We start from the raw sequence: 18,504 nt of genomic DNA, 5'->3' as shown, positions 1-18,504 counted from the left end.
ATACTGAAAGACTGGGGGTATATATTTCTCTAAATCCTATACATCAACTATGTGGGGTATTCATTTCCCACAATCCCACCTATGGAGCTCACATTTGGATATAATACAGCGGCTTTTCAAGCCAAACTGGACTCCCATGAGTCATACTGAGAACTGCAATTGAGATTTTTCACAATACTTCTTGTGGGGGTTTTTACCCAGAAAGCGTATTGTTCTGGCCAAATGAAGAAGGGTTAGTGGACTGAGGTACGATACCTGTAGGACCTGGTGGTGGAGGGGCTGTTGGACGAGTAGAAGATCTCAGCATTGTACAAGGAACGGTCAGTGGCTGGGGATGGAGGTGGGTTGAGTATCTGAAGAATGAGACATAATAAATATTGTTAAAAACAGATACGCCTTGACAATAGAGTCTGCTAGAGATGGCAGTACTGGACAGTGAGGTACCTGGGGGTAGAATGGCGCCTTGGAACTGGAGGAGCTGCTGGAGGAGGCCCCAGTGACATGAGTCCTGTCATAGAGCGGCGCCCCACTGTTGATGCTTCCCATCAAGCTCACGGAGCCCATCATGGACTTTCCGCAGGAGATGCCTGTCTCAGCACACAGCAGCAGCTGAATGACGGCGCCACCAGACTGCCAGGTCCACAGTACGGAATCAGGTGGTTAGCGTAGATCTTACCTGTGAAGTTGCCGTGCTGTGAGCTGACAGGGTCAACGAAGTTCAGGGGCACGTGTGGCGTTCCGCTGATGTAGTCGTGCGGGAAGGCCCCGCCGGGCCCTTTATACCAGCGGCACACCACACGCTGGCACACAACGTACATGCCACCCATCACAAAGACCGACAGTATGATGCCGATGACGGGCCACATGGTACTGGAGTCAGCCTGGGTGTCGCTAGGCATGGGTTTGAGGATGTCTACAGGGAGGAAGCAAACAGTGTGTATCTGCCACAGGTTCCAGTCATAAAATCAACACTAAAAGGAGACATAGGACCGCACACTGCAGGCCTGGAAATGTGGCCAGGAAGGAGAGATGAGGCCTGAACTCACCGCAGAAGAGCTCATCTGAGCTGTCCATGCAGTCAGCATAAGAGTCACATTGCTGCTTCTTCTCTATGCACTGGCCGTTCCCACAGCGAAACTGGTTTGGGGGGCAGATGACTGCGAAGGAAAAGCATTCAACATGTCAGCATTAGCAGCCCACAAGCTCAAAATAACCATATCCATCTCAAAATAGCACGTAAACTAGCAAATGTATGGGAAAAAAATAGTAAAAAAAATAATAAATCAGTGTACCAAAAGTATGATGAATGTAAATATATGTCCTAGGGATGTAAATCATTGCCCCCAAGGCAATTATACTATGATTATTAATGGAATGATTAGATGCATTGGAAATCTTTAATTTCTACCACGATTCAGTTTTGATAGCCTAAATTCACTTCACTGAAAAAAAAAAATCACAAATGACCATGTGAACTTAATTACACAATACTGATGGAATACAAAGAATCATAATATCTCAAAATATCTCAATAATAAAAATAAACAGGATGAACAAGCCAGTTTAAATTGTTACAAACAACAACTAATGTACTGTACAGAAAAAAAAACACACACATAAGGGAAATGCTGTCTGACTGACCACTTTCACTTAGGCTAACTATCGGTGCATGGAAATGGAAATTTTGACCGATAACATTTTTGTGTAATATTGCTGACCGCAATAATCGTCCAACCTCTGAGACATTTGCCAAGGGGATGGTTGGGGTTGGCAGTGGTGAAATGTTTGCATAAAAAGGGCAGAACTAAAGTAATTCTTGTCATTTTCACTTGCATTTATAACATTAACTGTGTATCATGGACCCCTGTGAGATCAGAGCAGAAGCACCCATACCGTCACAGTCCTGTTCGTCGGAGCTGTCTGTACAGTCGGCCTCGCTGTTACAGCGCAGATGGGCCTCAACGCACTGGCCCCGGTCACACTGGAACTGCAAGGTGGTGCAGACTGGGCAGCTCTCCTCGTCGCTGTGGTCGTCGCACTCGGCAAAGCCATCACAGCGCCACGCCATGGGGATGCAGTCGATCTCACCGGTGGCACAGGTGAACTGCTCCGGGGAGCAGGTGGGGGGCTCTGGAGGGGGGAGGAGGCAAGGTTAGGGAGGGGGGCTTTCATGAAAGATGCATGAATGGGACGATTCACACTTTATGACCAAGTTGCAATTAGGAGATGTTAGTCAGAATGCCTTTCATCGCTTAGGCCTATATGTCTTATTTCCACCATTGCGGTACAGAAGCTGGTAAGGGACTTCTTACCAATCCTGAACTAATTTTGTGCATTTCCACTGCAAAACACTGGCCCTGGTCCAGAAAAAAAGGCTCCAGTATGGCACCACAGAAATGCTGGCCTCAGAATTAGGAACCGTAATGTCAGTGAAACTTATCCAAATCTTCCGCATACCTGGAAACTTCAATCTATAACTGATATTGTTTTGTCTAATATTGACGGTACCGGCGGTGTCACAGGTCGAATATATAAAATATTGTGGCGCTCGAGTAGAAGTGAAGAGATTGTGAGGTAGACACCATTTTTAGCAGACTCTTTGCACGATCCTTAAGGTTAGGGGTAAAACAGGGAGTGAAAATAAAGAATAAAATCGCTTACACACACAGACGGGGAACCTTTAAGGAGACAAAAGTGGGTACAGGCAATAGAGACAGAGCGCAATGAGTCATACTGTGAAAACTTTTCTTTTTGGTTTGGTATCTTAGAAAAATGTATAATCCGAAACAGATCAAAATAATCCGAAAAATGGAATACATACAATCCTTTACTTTACTCTCACTTCCGCCTGCAGAACATTTCCGTTTCATTCTTTTTTTTAAACCAGTGGAATTGTGGGCAGGTTCTCAAAAAGCACCAATCAAGAACCCCCCAGCACCGGCACCAGTACCCCCACTGGCTCTGTGTTGGTGGAAACGACGCAATATTATATAGACAGGAATGTACTAGGACTAGTCTTTCTCAACCCAGTCAGTCATCAGGGACCGGTCAGCCTATGGTTTTACTCCCTCCCAGCCCTCAACACATCTGCACCAGGTATTCGAGGTTCTTGATTATTTGGTCTGAGGATCCTAAACACTGCTAGGGAAGCCGACGTTGATGGCCTACCTCCGCAGGTGAGCAGGTCCTGCAGCAGCACCAGATGCACAGGGCAGGAGCATCGCGGCGTGCCATCTCCCTTGGCTATGCAAATGTGAGAGCAGCCACCATTGCCACGGGAACAAGGATGTGAGGCTGCAGGAGGTGATATTGGCAAGAAATGTGAAATACAGTCAGGTCCATAAATATTGGGACATCGACACAATTCTAATCTTTTTGGCTCTATACACCACCTCAATGGATTTGAAATGGAATGAACAAGATGTGCTTTAACTGCAGACTTTCAGCTTTAATTTAATGGTATTTACATTCAAATCAGGTGAACGGTGTAGGAATTACAGCAGTTTGTACATCTGCCACCCACTTTTTAAGGGACCAAAAGTAATGGGACAAATTAACAATCATAAATCAAACTTTCACTTTTTAATACTTGGTTGCAAATCCTTTGCAGTCAATTACAGCCTGAAGTCCGGAATGCACAGGCATCATCAAACACTGGGTTACATCCCTAGTGATGCTCTGCCAGGCCTCTACTGCAACTGTCTTCTGTTCCTGCTTGTTCTTGGGGCATTTCCCCTTCAGTTTTGTCTTTAGCAAGTGAAATACACGCTCAATCGGATTCAGGTCAGGTGATTGACTTGGCCATTGCATAATATTCCACTTCTTTGCCTTAAAAAACTCTTTGGTTGCTTTCGCAGTATGCTTCGGGTCATTGTCCATCTGCACTATGAAGCACCGTCCAATGAGTTCTGAAGCATTTGGCTGAATATGAGCAGATAATATTGCCTGAAACACTTCAGAATTCATCCTGCTGCTTTTGTCAGCAGGCACATCATCAATAAATACAAGGGAACCAGTTCCAGTGGCAGCCATACATGCCCACGCCATGACACTACCACCACCATGCTTCACTGATGAGGTGGTATGTTTTGGATCATGAGCAGTTCCTTTCCTTCTCCATACTCTTCTCTTCCCATCACTCTGGTACAAGTTGATCTTTGTCTCATCTGTCCATAGGATGTTGTTCCAGAACTGTAAAGGCTTTTTTAGATGTTGTTTGGCAAACTCTAATCTGGCCTTCCTGTTTTTGAGGCTCACCAATGGTTTACACCTTTTGTTGAACCCTCTGTATTCACTCTGGTGAAGTCTTCTCTTGATTGTTGACCTTGACACACATATACCTACTTCCTGGAGAGTGTTCTTGATCTGGCCAACTGTTCTGAAGGGGTTTTTCTTCACCAGGGAAAGATTTCTTCGGTCATCCACCACAGTTGTTTTCCGTGGTCTTGCAACTCTTTTGGTGTTGCTGAGCTCACCGATGCGATCTTTCTTTTTAAGAATGTTCCAAACAGTTGATTTGGCTACACCTAATGTATTTGGTATCTCTCTGATGGGTTTGTTTTTATTTTTCAGCCTAATGATGGCTTGCTTCACTGATAGTGACAGCTCTTTACATCTCATATTAAGAGTTGACAGCAACGGATTCCAAATGCAAATAGCACACTTGAAATGAACTCTAGACCTTTTATCTGCTCCTTGTAAATTAGATAATGAGGGAATGACACACACTTGGCCATGGAACATCGGAGCAGCCAATTGTCCCATTACTTTTGGTCCTGTAAAAAGTGGGTGGCAGATATACAAACTGCTGTAATTCCTACACCGTTCACCTGATTTGTATGTAAGTACCCTCAAATTAAAGCTGAAAATCTGCAGTTAAAGCACATCTTGTTCGTTTCATTTCAAATCCATTGTGGTGGTGTATAGAGCCAAAAAGATTAGAATTGTGTCGATGTCCCAATATTTATGGACCTGACTGTACATAACAGTTCACTCAAGATACAAATTACATTGAGCCCTGTTACAAAAAGTGTATCATATTTCCAGTACTGTGTTGACATACTGTTGTTTGCAAAATAGGCCTCAGTTAGCGAGAGCATGGTCACCGTACCAAGCTCTTCAGGGTTCATGTCCTCCACAGCATGTATGCCTGTCAGGTACATCAGGCGGCCCTGGATGCGAGTCCTCTTCTCCCCCGTGACTTTCTCCACACGCTCAATCATCTGCTGCTGTCTGTCAATCCAGAAGAGGTGCTCTCCCAACACCGTCAAGCCCACCGGGTGCAAAATGTTGCCATCCTGCAGCGTGATACGATTAGCTCCTGTGGGGGAAGGAGGACAGCCAAGGCTGAGCACACTGTGCCAGTACTATAACCATGCACTTGATCATTTCAATATTAAACTACAAAAGGTGCTGTTGGCATGGAAACAGTGAATACCCCAGACAGCCCTGTCACCTCCTACCCCATCTAATCATTAGTCCTTCCACCCCGCCTCCCAACCTCTACAATTTCTAGAAGTTCTGGTTGGATCAAAATGTGCCTGTTCTTTTATGGGCTGACTAGGACTAAGGCTAGAGCTAAGTGAAGCACGTAAATTCCCCACAATGCATTTTGGCAACTAGAACCACTGATCCTGTACAATGGGAAGTTTTAAAGACGTCATACTTTCACATTTACTATGTTCACAAGATGGCTGCTGCAGCCTAACTTTCCGCCCTCTGCTGCCCCCTGTCAGCTGTAGATTTTCATTCAGATAATGTTTTTCTGAAGTGATAATATGAACCATCAAAGATCAAATAAAGTCAATAAAGTAATAAGGTCCAATAGTTATCCTGTTCACAATATCAAGCGTGTTTTGCAGCGCTTAAAAAAATTGACTACTTTCAGATCTTCACCCATACAATATGCCTGCACAGTTTCAAAAAGATCTGTCAAATACTTTGACTTCTCATGTTACTGAGACTAGTCTTTCTTTGCTATCACTATGCAGGGCTGGTTGAATTCTGGGGTGATTCCTCTCAAAGTTTGAGAATTCATCACCCAGACATGCATATAGACTTAAGTGCTCCTGTGGAATATTACAGCAGCTTAGGAAATGTCATCCTTTTGCTTTTAAATCCATCTTTCTTTAAATTTGTGTAAACAAACATGAATTTACATAAACAAGCACTATCCATAAATGTATAGACAAGCAGCTGTGTTAGTAATTAAAAAGAAGATTACTCATAACTTCATTAGGTTCTCCAGGGGTTCAGTTGTTGTATAATGCTGTGTTAGGCTGTACATTATTGGCTTCTCTCCAGTGTTGGGATCTTCTAAGTTAGGCTCTATAATGTTTGGTAATAATGTACAGCATTTTGGTTCTCTAGGGGTTGGTTCTTCAGTGTTGGGGTATACTGTGTTAAACTGTACAGTATTGAGGTCCCTGTGGGCTGGCTCACCGGTGTTGAGTAACGCCGTTTTAGGCTCGCCAGCGTTGAGTAACGCCGTTTTAGGCTCGCCAGCGTTGAGTAACGCCGTTTTAGGCTCGCCAGCGTTGAGTAACGCCGTTTTAGGCTCGCCAGCGTTGAGTAACGCCGTTTTAGGCTCGCCAGCGTTGAGTAACGCCGTTTTAGGCTCGCCAGCGCTGAGTAACGCCGTTTTAGGCTCGCCAGCGCTGAGTAACGCCGTTTTAGGCTCTCCAGCGCTGAGTAACGCCGTTTTAGGCTCTCCAGCGCTGAGTAACGCCGTTTTAGGCTCGCCAGCGCTGAGTAACACCGTTTTAGGCTCGCCAGCGTTGAGTAACGCCGTTTTAGGCTCGCCAGCATTAAGTAACGCCGTTTTAGGCTCGCCAGCGTTGGGTTCTCCAGGGGCTGGCTCTCAATCTTTGGGATCTGCTATTGGCTTGAGACATTAAAATCCTGTTCAGAGCTAAAAGAGTTTGCACAAGTGCTTCATATCTCCCACTGGTGGTGTGTAATGACAAGGTAATTGCTCTCACTTAGAGGGTGAACATTTCCTGATAGTAATCAAACATACATGGAGTGACTGGAGCCGAGAGGCCGGGGCTAATGCGCACACACTCACTCACCAGAGAAGTCACTGCTCTCAATGCGTCGGAGGACCGCGTCCACCCAGAAAAGTTTGCCCAGTCGGTTGTCCAGAGCGAGGGCCACAGGGCGAATCAGGCCTGTCGTGAACAGAGATTCGCGCTCTGTTCCGTCCAGTGAGGCCCGTTCAATTTTGGCAGAGCGATCTTGCATCGTCGTGAAATACATATATCTGAGAGACAAAGGAGTACAGATTCTAGTATATGTGTGGGGAGGATTTCACAGTACTTAATAATCCCTGTACCCTGTCCAAGTGAATTCATAATTGACCAAAAACTGGAAATTAAACCATAAGGAAAAACCCTTCAGTATGGATCGGCACAGATTTATGTAGTCATTCTGCAGGACATTGTTCTTAGCTCAGTAGACAATTCATTTTTGCCTGCTTGCATAAAATATGACTAAATGCAATGCAATGGGGACACCACAAAAAAATACATTTTCATTCATTTGCCATTTCGTTTGCTCAACTATGAATGGTAATGCCTACAACTTAATACTTATTTTATTCCTCCTACACATTTTCAGTTTCTAGTGTGTAGACAATGTTATATTGTTATAATGACATAATACATTTGTTGAATACCAACTGTAAGACATTTAACAGAAGAAAAAAAAAGTGAAGTTTACCCAACTTCTGCTTCTGAAAGTAATTCTCTTAACTATCCCTAAAAAAGACATTATCTGTGTGTTTTAGTGAGTGAGGCAATTCACCTCATCACGACTGCTGTCACTGAGAATGGGTTTTGGATCCAAGATAAGCCATTCAACATTGACCTTTAATTCTGGGCCTGAGCCTGTAGGCATTGTATTACAATGTATAGATTAGGAACCCATAGAATGAACTGGAATACTGCTATTACAATGAAAGGAAGGTATTAAATTTATGAATTTCGTAAAAGCTTTAAATATGCTATCAGATTTGTTTTGGTTTTGGTTTTGGTTAAGGATGGTTGGATGGATGGTTGATGGATGGATGGATATTCTGAGCTGCAGGCAACTTCTTTATTAAATAAAAACTAAAGTTTTGCAGTTAAAGGATTTAGAACATGTTGAACATCACACAAGTACAATAGTGAGCACTTAGGAACCCCAGGATTCAGGCTATATATAATGACCTCACATGCAGTGAATGTGTCCGCTAGCTGAAAGGAAAGACTTCTGAATTGTCTGTGCCTGATGTAAAGAGAAATGATTTTTATCAACAGTAGGCAAACGAAGACGGCATGCACACTAATAATGGGCACGCAGTTAGAGGGGAGGTAGCCAAAATACAGATTACGCTCATGTATGAGTGAGAGAAACAGAGCATGACCACAGATGGCCATCTGCTGCACACATGGAGGGAGGAAGCAGTGAGACGCAGCCTGTGCTGTCAGCTACAACACTGCAGTGTTTCCTCTGAAATGGGGGAGAATCTGAAGGAGCAAAGCATGTGAGGTCAGGTATCGTATCTGATCCAATCAACCAATATGTATACAATCAATCACAACAAACGACAACAATATGCCAGCTCAAGTGTCAAGAGCGACCATCATGTGGTACCCTTAAACAAGTCATGGACCAGTGAAATATTGGATATATTGGTTAAAAAAAAATGTTGGGGTGCATAAATGTGCGAGTTAAGAAATTTCTGCATTTCCATGAAACATGCCTGGATGTGCCTTCTTTCGCAACAAGGTGAGCATGATTAGGCTCTGGCTGCCCCCCGCTGAGGCCCGCTGCCCCCTCAGCCCGCCCTACCCTTTCTCTGCATTGACCACGATGGCCCTGGGCTTGTCCTGCTCATCCCTCAGTACGACTCCGACAGAGACTCCATTCAGCCGCTCGATGTTGATGGTGTTGGTGACTTCGCAGGTCCAGAAGACTGTGCGGCTGTAGGGGTCCAGACTCATGTCGTGGGGCTGCCTCTCTGGGTCTTGCTGGTGACCGGGGGCGTTTGACAGTACCACAAATGACTGAGGAGACCAGGAAGGCAGACAAGGAAGACATTACGGTGTGGTATCAAGAGAGCAGAACAAACCAGTTCATATGAGAAATATCACCATTAATACATGACACTAAACAAATTTCAGCCATAAATCTGCTTGGAGACACCAGTTTGGTGCAGACCTCAGAACCATCGTCACGAGCCCTCCTGATGGTCTGTCTGCCATCCACCCAGTACACAGCGCGCTCCACGGGGTCGTAGCGGATGACCCGGACATTCCGCACGACGTGGATGGGCAGGATGATGTCGGGGCTCTGCTCCCCCAGCACCATTCGGCTGATGGATGCTCTCTGACTGAAGAGGAGGAAGCTGGAGGGAGCTGAGTGTGGGGAAGGAGAGAGAGAAGGGCAGGTTCACACACTCCCACTGACAATCAGCCATTTTCATGCTGGATGGAGAAAAGTCCTCATCCAACATGTATTTTCACGTAACTTCAGACTGCATATATGATAGGAAATAATGAATGAATTATAATGCTTCTCAGATGTATGTACCTGTTTTTTTTGTATATTTCGGTAATATATTTTAAAACATGTCTAGATGCTTCTAAACAACTCTGTAAAAATGGAGAAAAATGTAAAAATATGGAGAAAAAAAGATGCCTGACAAGAGGACAAAAGAAAAAATGGAATGAAATCAAGATGAATTTTCACTCCTATGCGTAATCCGTGTATCATTCATTCATTCAGTCATTTTAATTTTATTTGATGGGGCACAAATGATTTTTTATTATACCGTTACTCATGTATAATTAACCACAAACTAAGTCTTAGTTGCATACTGATCTCATGTAAATTCATCGCTAATGGATCGTGACATGCTTTGTCAAGCAATTGCTATATTTGTTACTATATCTGTTAATTCTGTAAACCTTTCTGAACTCCTGAAGGAACTACTGCAGGCACATGTAATGAATAACAAGGGAAATACCGATCTCATGTTTGTTCATCATTATGGACAGACCTATCATGAATTGTGTTGCATCTGGTTTCTCAAGTAGTGACTGTATTTGTTCAGGATTTGTATTTTAGTAGTAACTGAGTTATTACTAAGTATTTGTGCCCCGTCAAGTAAAGTGTTACTGCTTTTTTCCATCTGACACTAGAGGTGTTACCCCCGGACTTGACAAGTTAACTGAGGAAAACGTTTTAGTTAAATCGTGGTCATGTTTTATTAATTCACTCCCACGATATTTTGACACATGGGCACCTTTCACTAAAGGCTGTTTCACACTTCAGAATTTTGTTTCAGAAAGCAGAGCCGTTTTCCAGAACCAGGGACTTTTGTCACGTTCACACTGCAGGAACTCGAGTTGATTGTAGTTCCAGAACCCCTATTTAGTACCTGCTCCAGACTGGCACTTTTCCTTCAAAACATGAACTACAGAAGCCCTGAAGGGCAGAACACTACAACAAATACCAAAACACAGCAGCAAAATGGGGGGGGGGGGGGGGGGGGGGGGACAAAAACATGTCAGCAAATACATACAGAAACACTACAACATTAGCGTGCTTGATGTTGATTGGACAGGGAGCCTGTCAATCTGCCTAAAGTCATACCTTATTGGATTCCATCTGTGCCAAAATGTCGACTGAACATCCAGCACATTTATCTGTGTCTATTCAACTCTGAACTCAACTTCAGCCGTGACAATACTATTTTGACAATTATATTGTCTATGCTGATTTTGCTCCTGACAAAACATTTGTTTGTCAGTTCAACTTTAAACTGTACTTCTGTCGTCTTGGCACATGATGTGTCATCCTTCTTGTCGTTTGACTATTTCATGTGTGTTGTCCTAACATGTCGTCTGCCTGTGTTATTGTCAATATCGTCTTCATGTGATATTTGTCTGGGTTTTATTTCTTGTAATCCTGCTGTATCATTCTCCCTGTTTGTGTTGCTCTGCATATCATCTTGTTGTTACATTCTCAAATACAACAATAATTCTCAATACTTATTCAGTTTTTCAGATTACAGAAGTACAGTTTAAAGTTGAACTGACAGTCTAATGTTTTGTCAGGTGCGCAATCAACATGGACAACCTGCCAAAATAGTATCGTCAAAGCTGAAGTTCAGTTCGAAGTTGAATAGACACAGACAAATGTTCTAATACATATTGAGTTGACATGGACAGTGCACACCGACATTTTTGGTACAAATGGAACCCTATAAGTTATGAGTCAGCTGGTTGACAGGTAGAATCATTGTTTTTTTGAATCACGGAGATGTTGCAGGTCATAAGTAAAATATAAATGAAAGGCTGTGTCCCATTTTGATTGCAATGAATCCCCCACCCCCCGATAACAAATAACTAACGAAACGACTCATTGATCCTCCATTGTTTTGGCATGGGGGTGTAGTTTCTTACGAAATTGAACATAAAGTCTAAACTAAACTATAAAGTTTTTGCCAATAAAGGCTATTTAGCAGAAAGGTTCCTGTTCCTGCTTTGTTGTGTCAAAACAGCCCAGGAACTTGTAAACCGGGACCAGGTTCCAGAATGTCAGTGTGAAAGTGCCTTTCATAGCATAATGCATGAATTTCACTCACTTAGGCCAATAGACATCCGCATTCGCTGGTATGGACAGTGATAATTAAATTTTAAGGTTGGAATAGAACTGCCACCTGTCCTGTATTGTACCTGGTCATCCTGTATTAAAAAATAACATGCTGTCTCTTATTCTTGAACCAATATGGGACACGATTTGTCCCGTATTTGTGGTTCGACCCCTCCACCTGCATACTTTATGCGTCATCGTAAGGGAAGTCTCAGTTTGGAAGTAGCAACCCTAGGTAGGTTGGAATGACCTGCAAACACTTATTAGCCAGCAGCACTTATGTAGAACCCTGAGAGCCAGGACGATTTACTGAACTAACATTCCCTCGTTTTAGTGTTTAGTGTCATTTTCTCATTTTGGTTTTGTGTTTTTTGAAATTTCGGTTTTATTTAGAAAATGAACGAATGAAACACGGATTGCGTTTTATACCTTGGGACATGACAAGATTGAATGCAGAGCCTGGATTTGATACAGCCGGCTGGCTATAAAAACTGCTTTAAAGGTTTCATTATGTAAGGTGAGGTTGCCAAGATTCAGTGTGGTGAGTCACAGGTGGCATTTGCTGAAAGAAGCCCGCCAGATGTGCCTCACTGCAGAGTTCAGCACAATTTGATTTAACCCTTTTACCCCATCTGAGGGCATTAGTGATTGCTTAAAAAATAAATAAATGAAGTTTGTTCTCATTTACATATCAATAAATTGACCACAGCAAGGCCATTGGAGTTTTTACACATAACATGCTGATAACAATAATCATAATAACACCTCACTGTTATGTTATGTTGTTTACAATAGCTCCAGCTTGAAATGAAGTCCAGCTCTGGGGGACCAGGCCAGTGTTTTACTCATGCTGAACAGCTGCTTTTCAGTTCTCATCATGAAAACCTCTTAAATATGTCATTAAGATGGGGTTTGACAGAGTACCGTCACAGCGGATCATCTCAAAGAACTCCTCTACCATCCCTGAACTGATCCCACTCACGCAGGATCACACACAGGTCCTCCTGGCATGAGCAAGTCTTAGACAGGACGAAATATTTGGCTTTTCCCTTTGATTGGGAAATAAAGGGATGTGGATGTTGCCATCAGAGACAGATGTGGTGAAAGCCTTCATCGCAGCGCCTCTCTCTCCACATTGTCTCTCCTTTTCTCCTCTGCTCCGCATTCAGGGTGCCGCAGGCCTGCTGCCTGGTTTTTATGCTCACTGCATATAGGCAGGTATGGGTGATGAGAGACTACATCACACCCATTGCAATTCAACTGTTGACGCCAGAAGTGTTTTTATTCAACACCAGCAAAGTCTACATTCTTCACTTTGTAGCGACGTGCTATTTTGCTCTAGCTATGAGTGCTAGTGAAGAATGTTAAATGGAATTCAAGATAAAGCAGAAAACGTTATATCCAATCCAATCCAATCCAATCCAATCCAATCCAATCCAATTCAATGTCATGATAAACCAGGAACTACACCAGGAAGCACTGGACATGAGGCTGGGGAACATCATTAATGGGACCCCAGTCCATCGTAGTGCACATATATACACAGAAATAGCAATACAGAAATACTAAAACACCCAAACCAAATTTCTCCCATAGTCTTTGGGACATAAGAATGACTCACAGCTGCAGTTCCTGGTGTTGGCCTCTAGGGTGTAGTGGGAAGCACAGCGGCAGCGTGCACCCTCGGGTGTGGCCAGGCACAGGTGGCTGCAGTGGCCATTGTCCTGAGAGCACTCGTTCCAGCCATCCTGCCGCGACGCATGGAACACCAGGATGTCCATCACGAACTCCAGGTGGCCACGGATCAGCGTGCGGTTCAGCCCGCTGCGCTTGTCCGCCCGCTCGATACTGCGCAGGTTCCAGTCCGTCCAGTAGATGTAATCCCGGTACTGGGTCAGTCCAAAAGGGTGTGGCAGGTCATCAGCGATGATCTCCCTCTCCTGACCTGAGGAGGAAACCATAGTTTCTATTAACACTACACAGCTTCACCGACTGAAACGAGGGCAGGGAAGGAAATGCAGTTTCCACATCCATAATGGCTGCAGCACAGAATGCATACTTAGCACACAACTGAAAAAAGGCACGTTTAAATGTATGTGCATTTTTAATGTGTACATGTGTGGGAAGTTTAACAACCTATAAAAATGTTTAGTCTGGCTGGTCCCTCGAAGGCCTAAGCAGTTAATCTCGTTAAGCTCGTTAATTTAGAAAGACGCACTGACTGAATTGGAAAATGTACAAATGACAAATGTCTATGCTGCTTTAAAAGCCCAAAGAGGAAAAGGGGGTGTTTACCTAGCATGTTGGAGGACTCGATCATGCACGTGTCCAGGTCTGTCCAATAGAGCCTCTGGTCGACATAGTCAATGGTGAGGCCATTGGCTCTACCTAGCTTGTCCACCAGGGTGGCGATATTGCTGCCATCCATGTAGGCTCGCTTGATCCGGGGCTTTCCACCCCACTCTGTCCAGTACATGTAGCTTTGGAGAAGAAACATCCAGGCATGTAAATAGTGAATGGGATCTACATGCAGGTCATTATGGCTTAAGATCTGGGGCCAAACAAGCTTCACTTCTCTGGAACCAATTAGACCGCACAACCAAAAACAACAAATCAGGGGAAACACTCCGACAGCAGATAGGAGCAGCCTCTGGGAACTAACTACACCTTAGAGGGCAGCTGAAACACAGGCTACCTGGAACGTCAGAAGAGGGCTTTCTGTAGAATGACATGCAATGTCACTCCGAAATGGCAAACATCTATGAAGATGGTGGCAAAAAGTACACAGTGAGTGGAAAGCTGAGGAAGACTGACTGCTTTCTAAGAGAGAGTTCAAACAGTGCAGAAGAATAAAATCCCATTTCGAGTTATGTCTCTTATTTTTCTTAATTATCTATAATGTTTATTACAGATTTTCATTTGACATATGCGTCCGTTTTTACATACATTATCCTTTGTTGTTCTTTTTTGCTGTTGAATAAATTCCGCCCCACAGGAATCAATAAAGATTTGTATTATCTTATATCCTGGGTATTTAACGCATGAATATTCAGGCCGTGGGTTTTGGTGATGGTCTCACACACGGCCCCTTTGTCACATCCTGGGCTGGGTTGTCATTAGTTATTATGACCAGGAGCCTTTATTTGCTAAACAAAATGTAACATTTTGCCTAAGTGGGAGGGAAAACTGACAAGGTTCAGATAGGGAGCACCAGCGCTGGCAGGGTTTGTGGGACCCCAATGAGTTATTGCCTGGCAGGCTCAGACAGGAGCCCGGAGGGGCACACGGTCACTGTATAAGCCTGCTGCCAGAGACAGAGGCAGAACAGTGGGGGGGCTCAGGGTGCAGAATGCACATGGCAAAACAGTGAGGGAACATGAGAGACCCCAGAACAAACAAACAAACATCCTTTGAACAAATGAATAACTGGAGGGAAAGGTGCCTCATTCTGTATGAATTCTTTCAACACTGCAACTGGAATAGAATGACAAATACATCAATATCCAAAAAGTAATTGGTAAAGACAAGGAGCTGCTCATTCATCCCTCTCACCCATTAGCAGGATCCAGGGCCAAAGAACGGGGGTTGTCCAAATCCTTACACACTAGCACCTGTCGGTACTGGCCATCCAGATGGGCCACCTCGATGCGATTGGTCCCGGTGTCAGCCCAGTACAGGTTGCGTCCCATCCAGTCCACTGCCATGCCCTCAGGGTAGTCCAGGCCGAACTCGATCACACGCTCTACCAAGCTGCCATTCATGAAAGCTCGGCTGATGGTCTGCATGAGGAAGAACAGGAGTCACAATGTGCTAGAGAAAAGCACTACACTGGCACTTGTTAGGCCCTTATACTTTACAGTGTCCTGTAACAATTCAGGTCTTAATTCAAGATCACCGCCAAATCTAGGGATTAAACCGCTCCAGACGAGACCTTAGCACTGACGTCCGTCCAGTAGATCCTGTTTTCAGAGACATCGAAGTCCAAGGCGGAGGCCTCCTTGACGCCCGTCAGGGGGATGGCCACATCGATGCCTTTGGTGCCCAGTGAGATGCTGCGGATGTCGGCCCGGCTGGTGAAGAGCAGGAAAGCCTCGGGCACCACGCATGTGTGCAGGTCGCTGAGCAGCTCCAGCCCCATGGGGCAGGCACAGACAGGCCCCTGAGGCCTGTGCAGGCACAGGTGGCTGCAGCCGCCGTTGTCTGTGGCACAGGTGTTGGTTCCTGCAGACATGAGCGTTGCACTGGTATCAGCTGACTGACAGCCACCATTCACAAACACCGTTACAGTTATACACACACACACACACACACACACACAATACCTTTTTTTCTTATTAGCACATTTACATTTATTTATTCAGCAGATACTTATCTCCAAAACATCATACAATTTAAGATCAGGGAGCAGGGTGAGACAGTGTCACTGGCACAATTGAGTTTAAGACCAACAACCTTCTGATCACGGGCACAGGGTCCTAACCTGCTGAGCCACCCACCATCATACCTTATTAACAAAGTTATTTCTGAGAAGTCACCTTACTAACAATCAGCAATCTTGGAAAGCATGTGCTTAAACGAACGTGGAGGAGGAGTTCCCCATTACCAAACGTCTCGGTGACCCTGGTAGCCTTGAGGCCCATAAGGTCCGGCAGCTGGTCGATGATCATCTCGCGGACAGCTTCGGTCTTGTGCACCCTCTCGATGCTGCGCCTCTGCCAGTCCGTCCAGTAGATGTAATCTCCCAGCAGAGTGAAGCCAAAGATGTGAGGAAGCTTGTCTTCCAGTAGCGTCTTCCTGCCCGTCCCATCAATATTAATAACCTGGCGAGCACAGAAGGAACAGGAAACCACTGCAGGCAGGCCAGATGCTGGAACATCCACAACACAGGACACATCCAACACAGAGAATATAAAAAAGTATAAAAAAATGACACATACAATGAAACGTGACAACAAAAAGGCCTACAGAGGCCAGCATGCTGTAATCCCTATTTATAAAATTTCAGGATGTGGACGTGACCTTATGTGGGTGTTGACCACTTTCAGCCAACAATACCACTGATGGCTGCTCTCATCCACTTGCCACTGTATAACAACTTTCTTCATAAACCATTCCCTATTTTATAAAATGAAAGCAGCACTTAAATATTTAGACATTCTTCATATTTAATGAACACTCAACTAAAACTGTTTACAAAAAGTTAACATCTTCAACTTTCATCAGATGGGAAGCAGTTCTTGAAATATTTGTTTAAAATACTTCACTCAGATGAAATCTTTTGGAACACAGTATTTTGCAATATATCATTGCACAAATATGAAAAACATGCATCCATATTTCTTGTCCAGTTTAGCTTGGAGTGGTATATTCTGGTAATAATTTACAATTGGTGGGGCGGCATGGTGGTGCAGTGATGAGCGCTGTTGCCTCATGCCTTTGAAACCCAGGTTCGAGTCTCCGGCTGGGTTGCATGTGTGCGGAGTTTGCATGTTCTCCCCATGTCGTCATGGGGTTTCCTCCGGTTTCCCCCCACAGTCCAAAGACATGCTGAGGCTAATTGGAGTTACTAAATTGCCCATAGGAGTGCATGTGTGAGTGCATGGTGTGTGAGTGTGCCCTGAGATGGGCTGGTCCCCCATCCTGGGTTGTTCCCTGCCTCATGCCCATTGCTTCCGGGATAGGCTCCGGACCCCCCGAGACCCTGTCGGATAAGCGGTTTGGAAAATGGATGTACGGAATTTGTAATCGTCAAATTATACAGATCAAAATAAACTGCAGTTCTGCTCCAAATGAAAAACAAAAGGCTGTGTTGTACAGCCCTGGGTAGATGGTGGTATAGAATGGTGCTCTCAGTTAAGATACTTTTAATGTTAGTTGACCAATGACTAATTGACAGGATACGGGGACTGGATTGGAGGGAATAGAGTAGCCAATAAGCAGAGTCAAAATAAGAGTAATCTCTATGCTGAAAGAGAGGTCGAAGGGTACATGCCTATATCAAATGCCATGAAAGTATCAGACTGACAAGCAGAAACTATGAAAGACAGGGGGCCAAAATTCATAACCAGGATTTTCAAAAATACAGGACGTGTCAAGATTTTCAGCTTAATCCTACTTCTGCGGCTGCACAGCACCCCAAACCCTGCTCACGACTGATCAAACCTATTCCAGAGTGCTTTGGTGTCAACAGCAACAGACAGGTAGGTGGTCTAATATACCAAAGATCTGAAGCATGTCTTCCTGAAGGCAGGTGGATTCCATACTGAATTCAACCAAGGTATCTTTCTACTCAAGTCCTTGGATTCCTGCAACGTCTTCTAAAATCACAAGTATGAGGGGTAAATATGACCCTACGTCCACGATGAACATTTCTGAAATATCTAGAGACTGCTCTGTAACCTTAATGAAAAAATGTGCATTACACAACAAGCCGAAGGAACCAGCAAGAGCTCGCAACCCAAACCCCTACTGGGAATTTTATAACATGTAACTTAGGAAGTTTGTGGAATGAAAGCATTTCCATTCTGGTTGATGTATCAGATCCATTTTTATGTTCATGCAGTAAATTAACCCTACGGTTATAACCAAAGGTGGACATTTCAGGCCAAGAAAGTAAAAATCCAGACCAGATTGCACTTCAAGTAACCAGTTGAGTACTCTGTGATTGTATCATTATACTCAGCTGGTTGGTTCACACAAAATCCTGTTGTAGACTTTTACTATAGTATAGTACAAACTCTTTGTTTTAACCAGAGGTGGACATTTCAGGTCCAGACTTAGTTTATTACTCAACTCTCTTGTGTAATATAGAGAGAACAGTGCGCCAGCAGGTTATCAGTGATGTGTGTACTAAGACTGCGTATT

The 18,504-nt window shown here is 44.2% G+C and overlaps 1 protein-coding gene across 1 annotated transcript in view; it reads right to left on the bottom strand.

Moving 5' to 3' along the window:
• Positions 1 to 18,504, bottom strand: part of LOC125751839 (low-density lipoprotein receptor-related protein 5-like) — a 56,521-nt gene that overhangs the window by 2,645 nt on the left and 35,372 nt on the right. The window contains exons 9-23 of the mRNA XM_049031214.1: positions 16,244 to 16,460; positions 15,572 to 15,861; positions 15,193 to 15,419; positions 13,936 to 14,120; positions 13,262 to 13,585; positions 9,202 to 9,398; positions 8,833 to 9,047; positions 7,071 to 7,261; positions 5,111 to 5,320; positions 3,169 to 3,294; positions 1,894 to 2,130; positions 1,047 to 1,157; positions 677 to 913; positions 445 to 587; positions 256 to 353 (exon numbers count right to left, since the gene is read on the bottom strand). Of these exons, the coding sequence (XP_048887171.1) occupies positions 256 to 353; positions 445 to 587; positions 677 to 913; positions 1,047 to 1,157; positions 1,894 to 2,130; positions 3,169 to 3,294; positions 5,111 to 5,320; positions 7,071 to 7,261; positions 8,833 to 9,047; positions 9,202 to 9,398; positions 13,262 to 13,585; positions 13,936 to 14,120; positions 15,193 to 15,419; positions 15,572 to 15,861; positions 16,244 to 16,460 (3,008 nt within the window). The remainder of the gene's footprint in view (positions 1 to 255; positions 354 to 444; positions 588 to 676; positions 914 to 1,046; positions 1,158 to 1,893; positions 2,131 to 3,168; positions 3,295 to 5,110; positions 5,321 to 7,070; positions 7,262 to 8,832; positions 9,048 to 9,201; positions 9,399 to 13,261; positions 13,586 to 13,935; positions 14,121 to 15,192; positions 15,420 to 15,571; positions 15,862 to 16,243; positions 16,461 to 18,504) is intronic.

The sequence above is a fragment of the Brienomyrus brachyistius genome, chromosome 11 (genome assembly GCF_023856365.1).
Source record: "Brienomyrus brachyistius isolate T26 chromosome 11, BBRACH_0.4, whole genome shotgun sequence".
Taxonomy (NCBI): domain Eukaryota; kingdom Metazoa; phylum Chordata; class Actinopteri; order Osteoglossiformes; family Mormyridae; genus Brienomyrus; species Brienomyrus brachyistius.
This window is presented reverse-complemented; position numbering and strand designations above follow the sequence as displayed.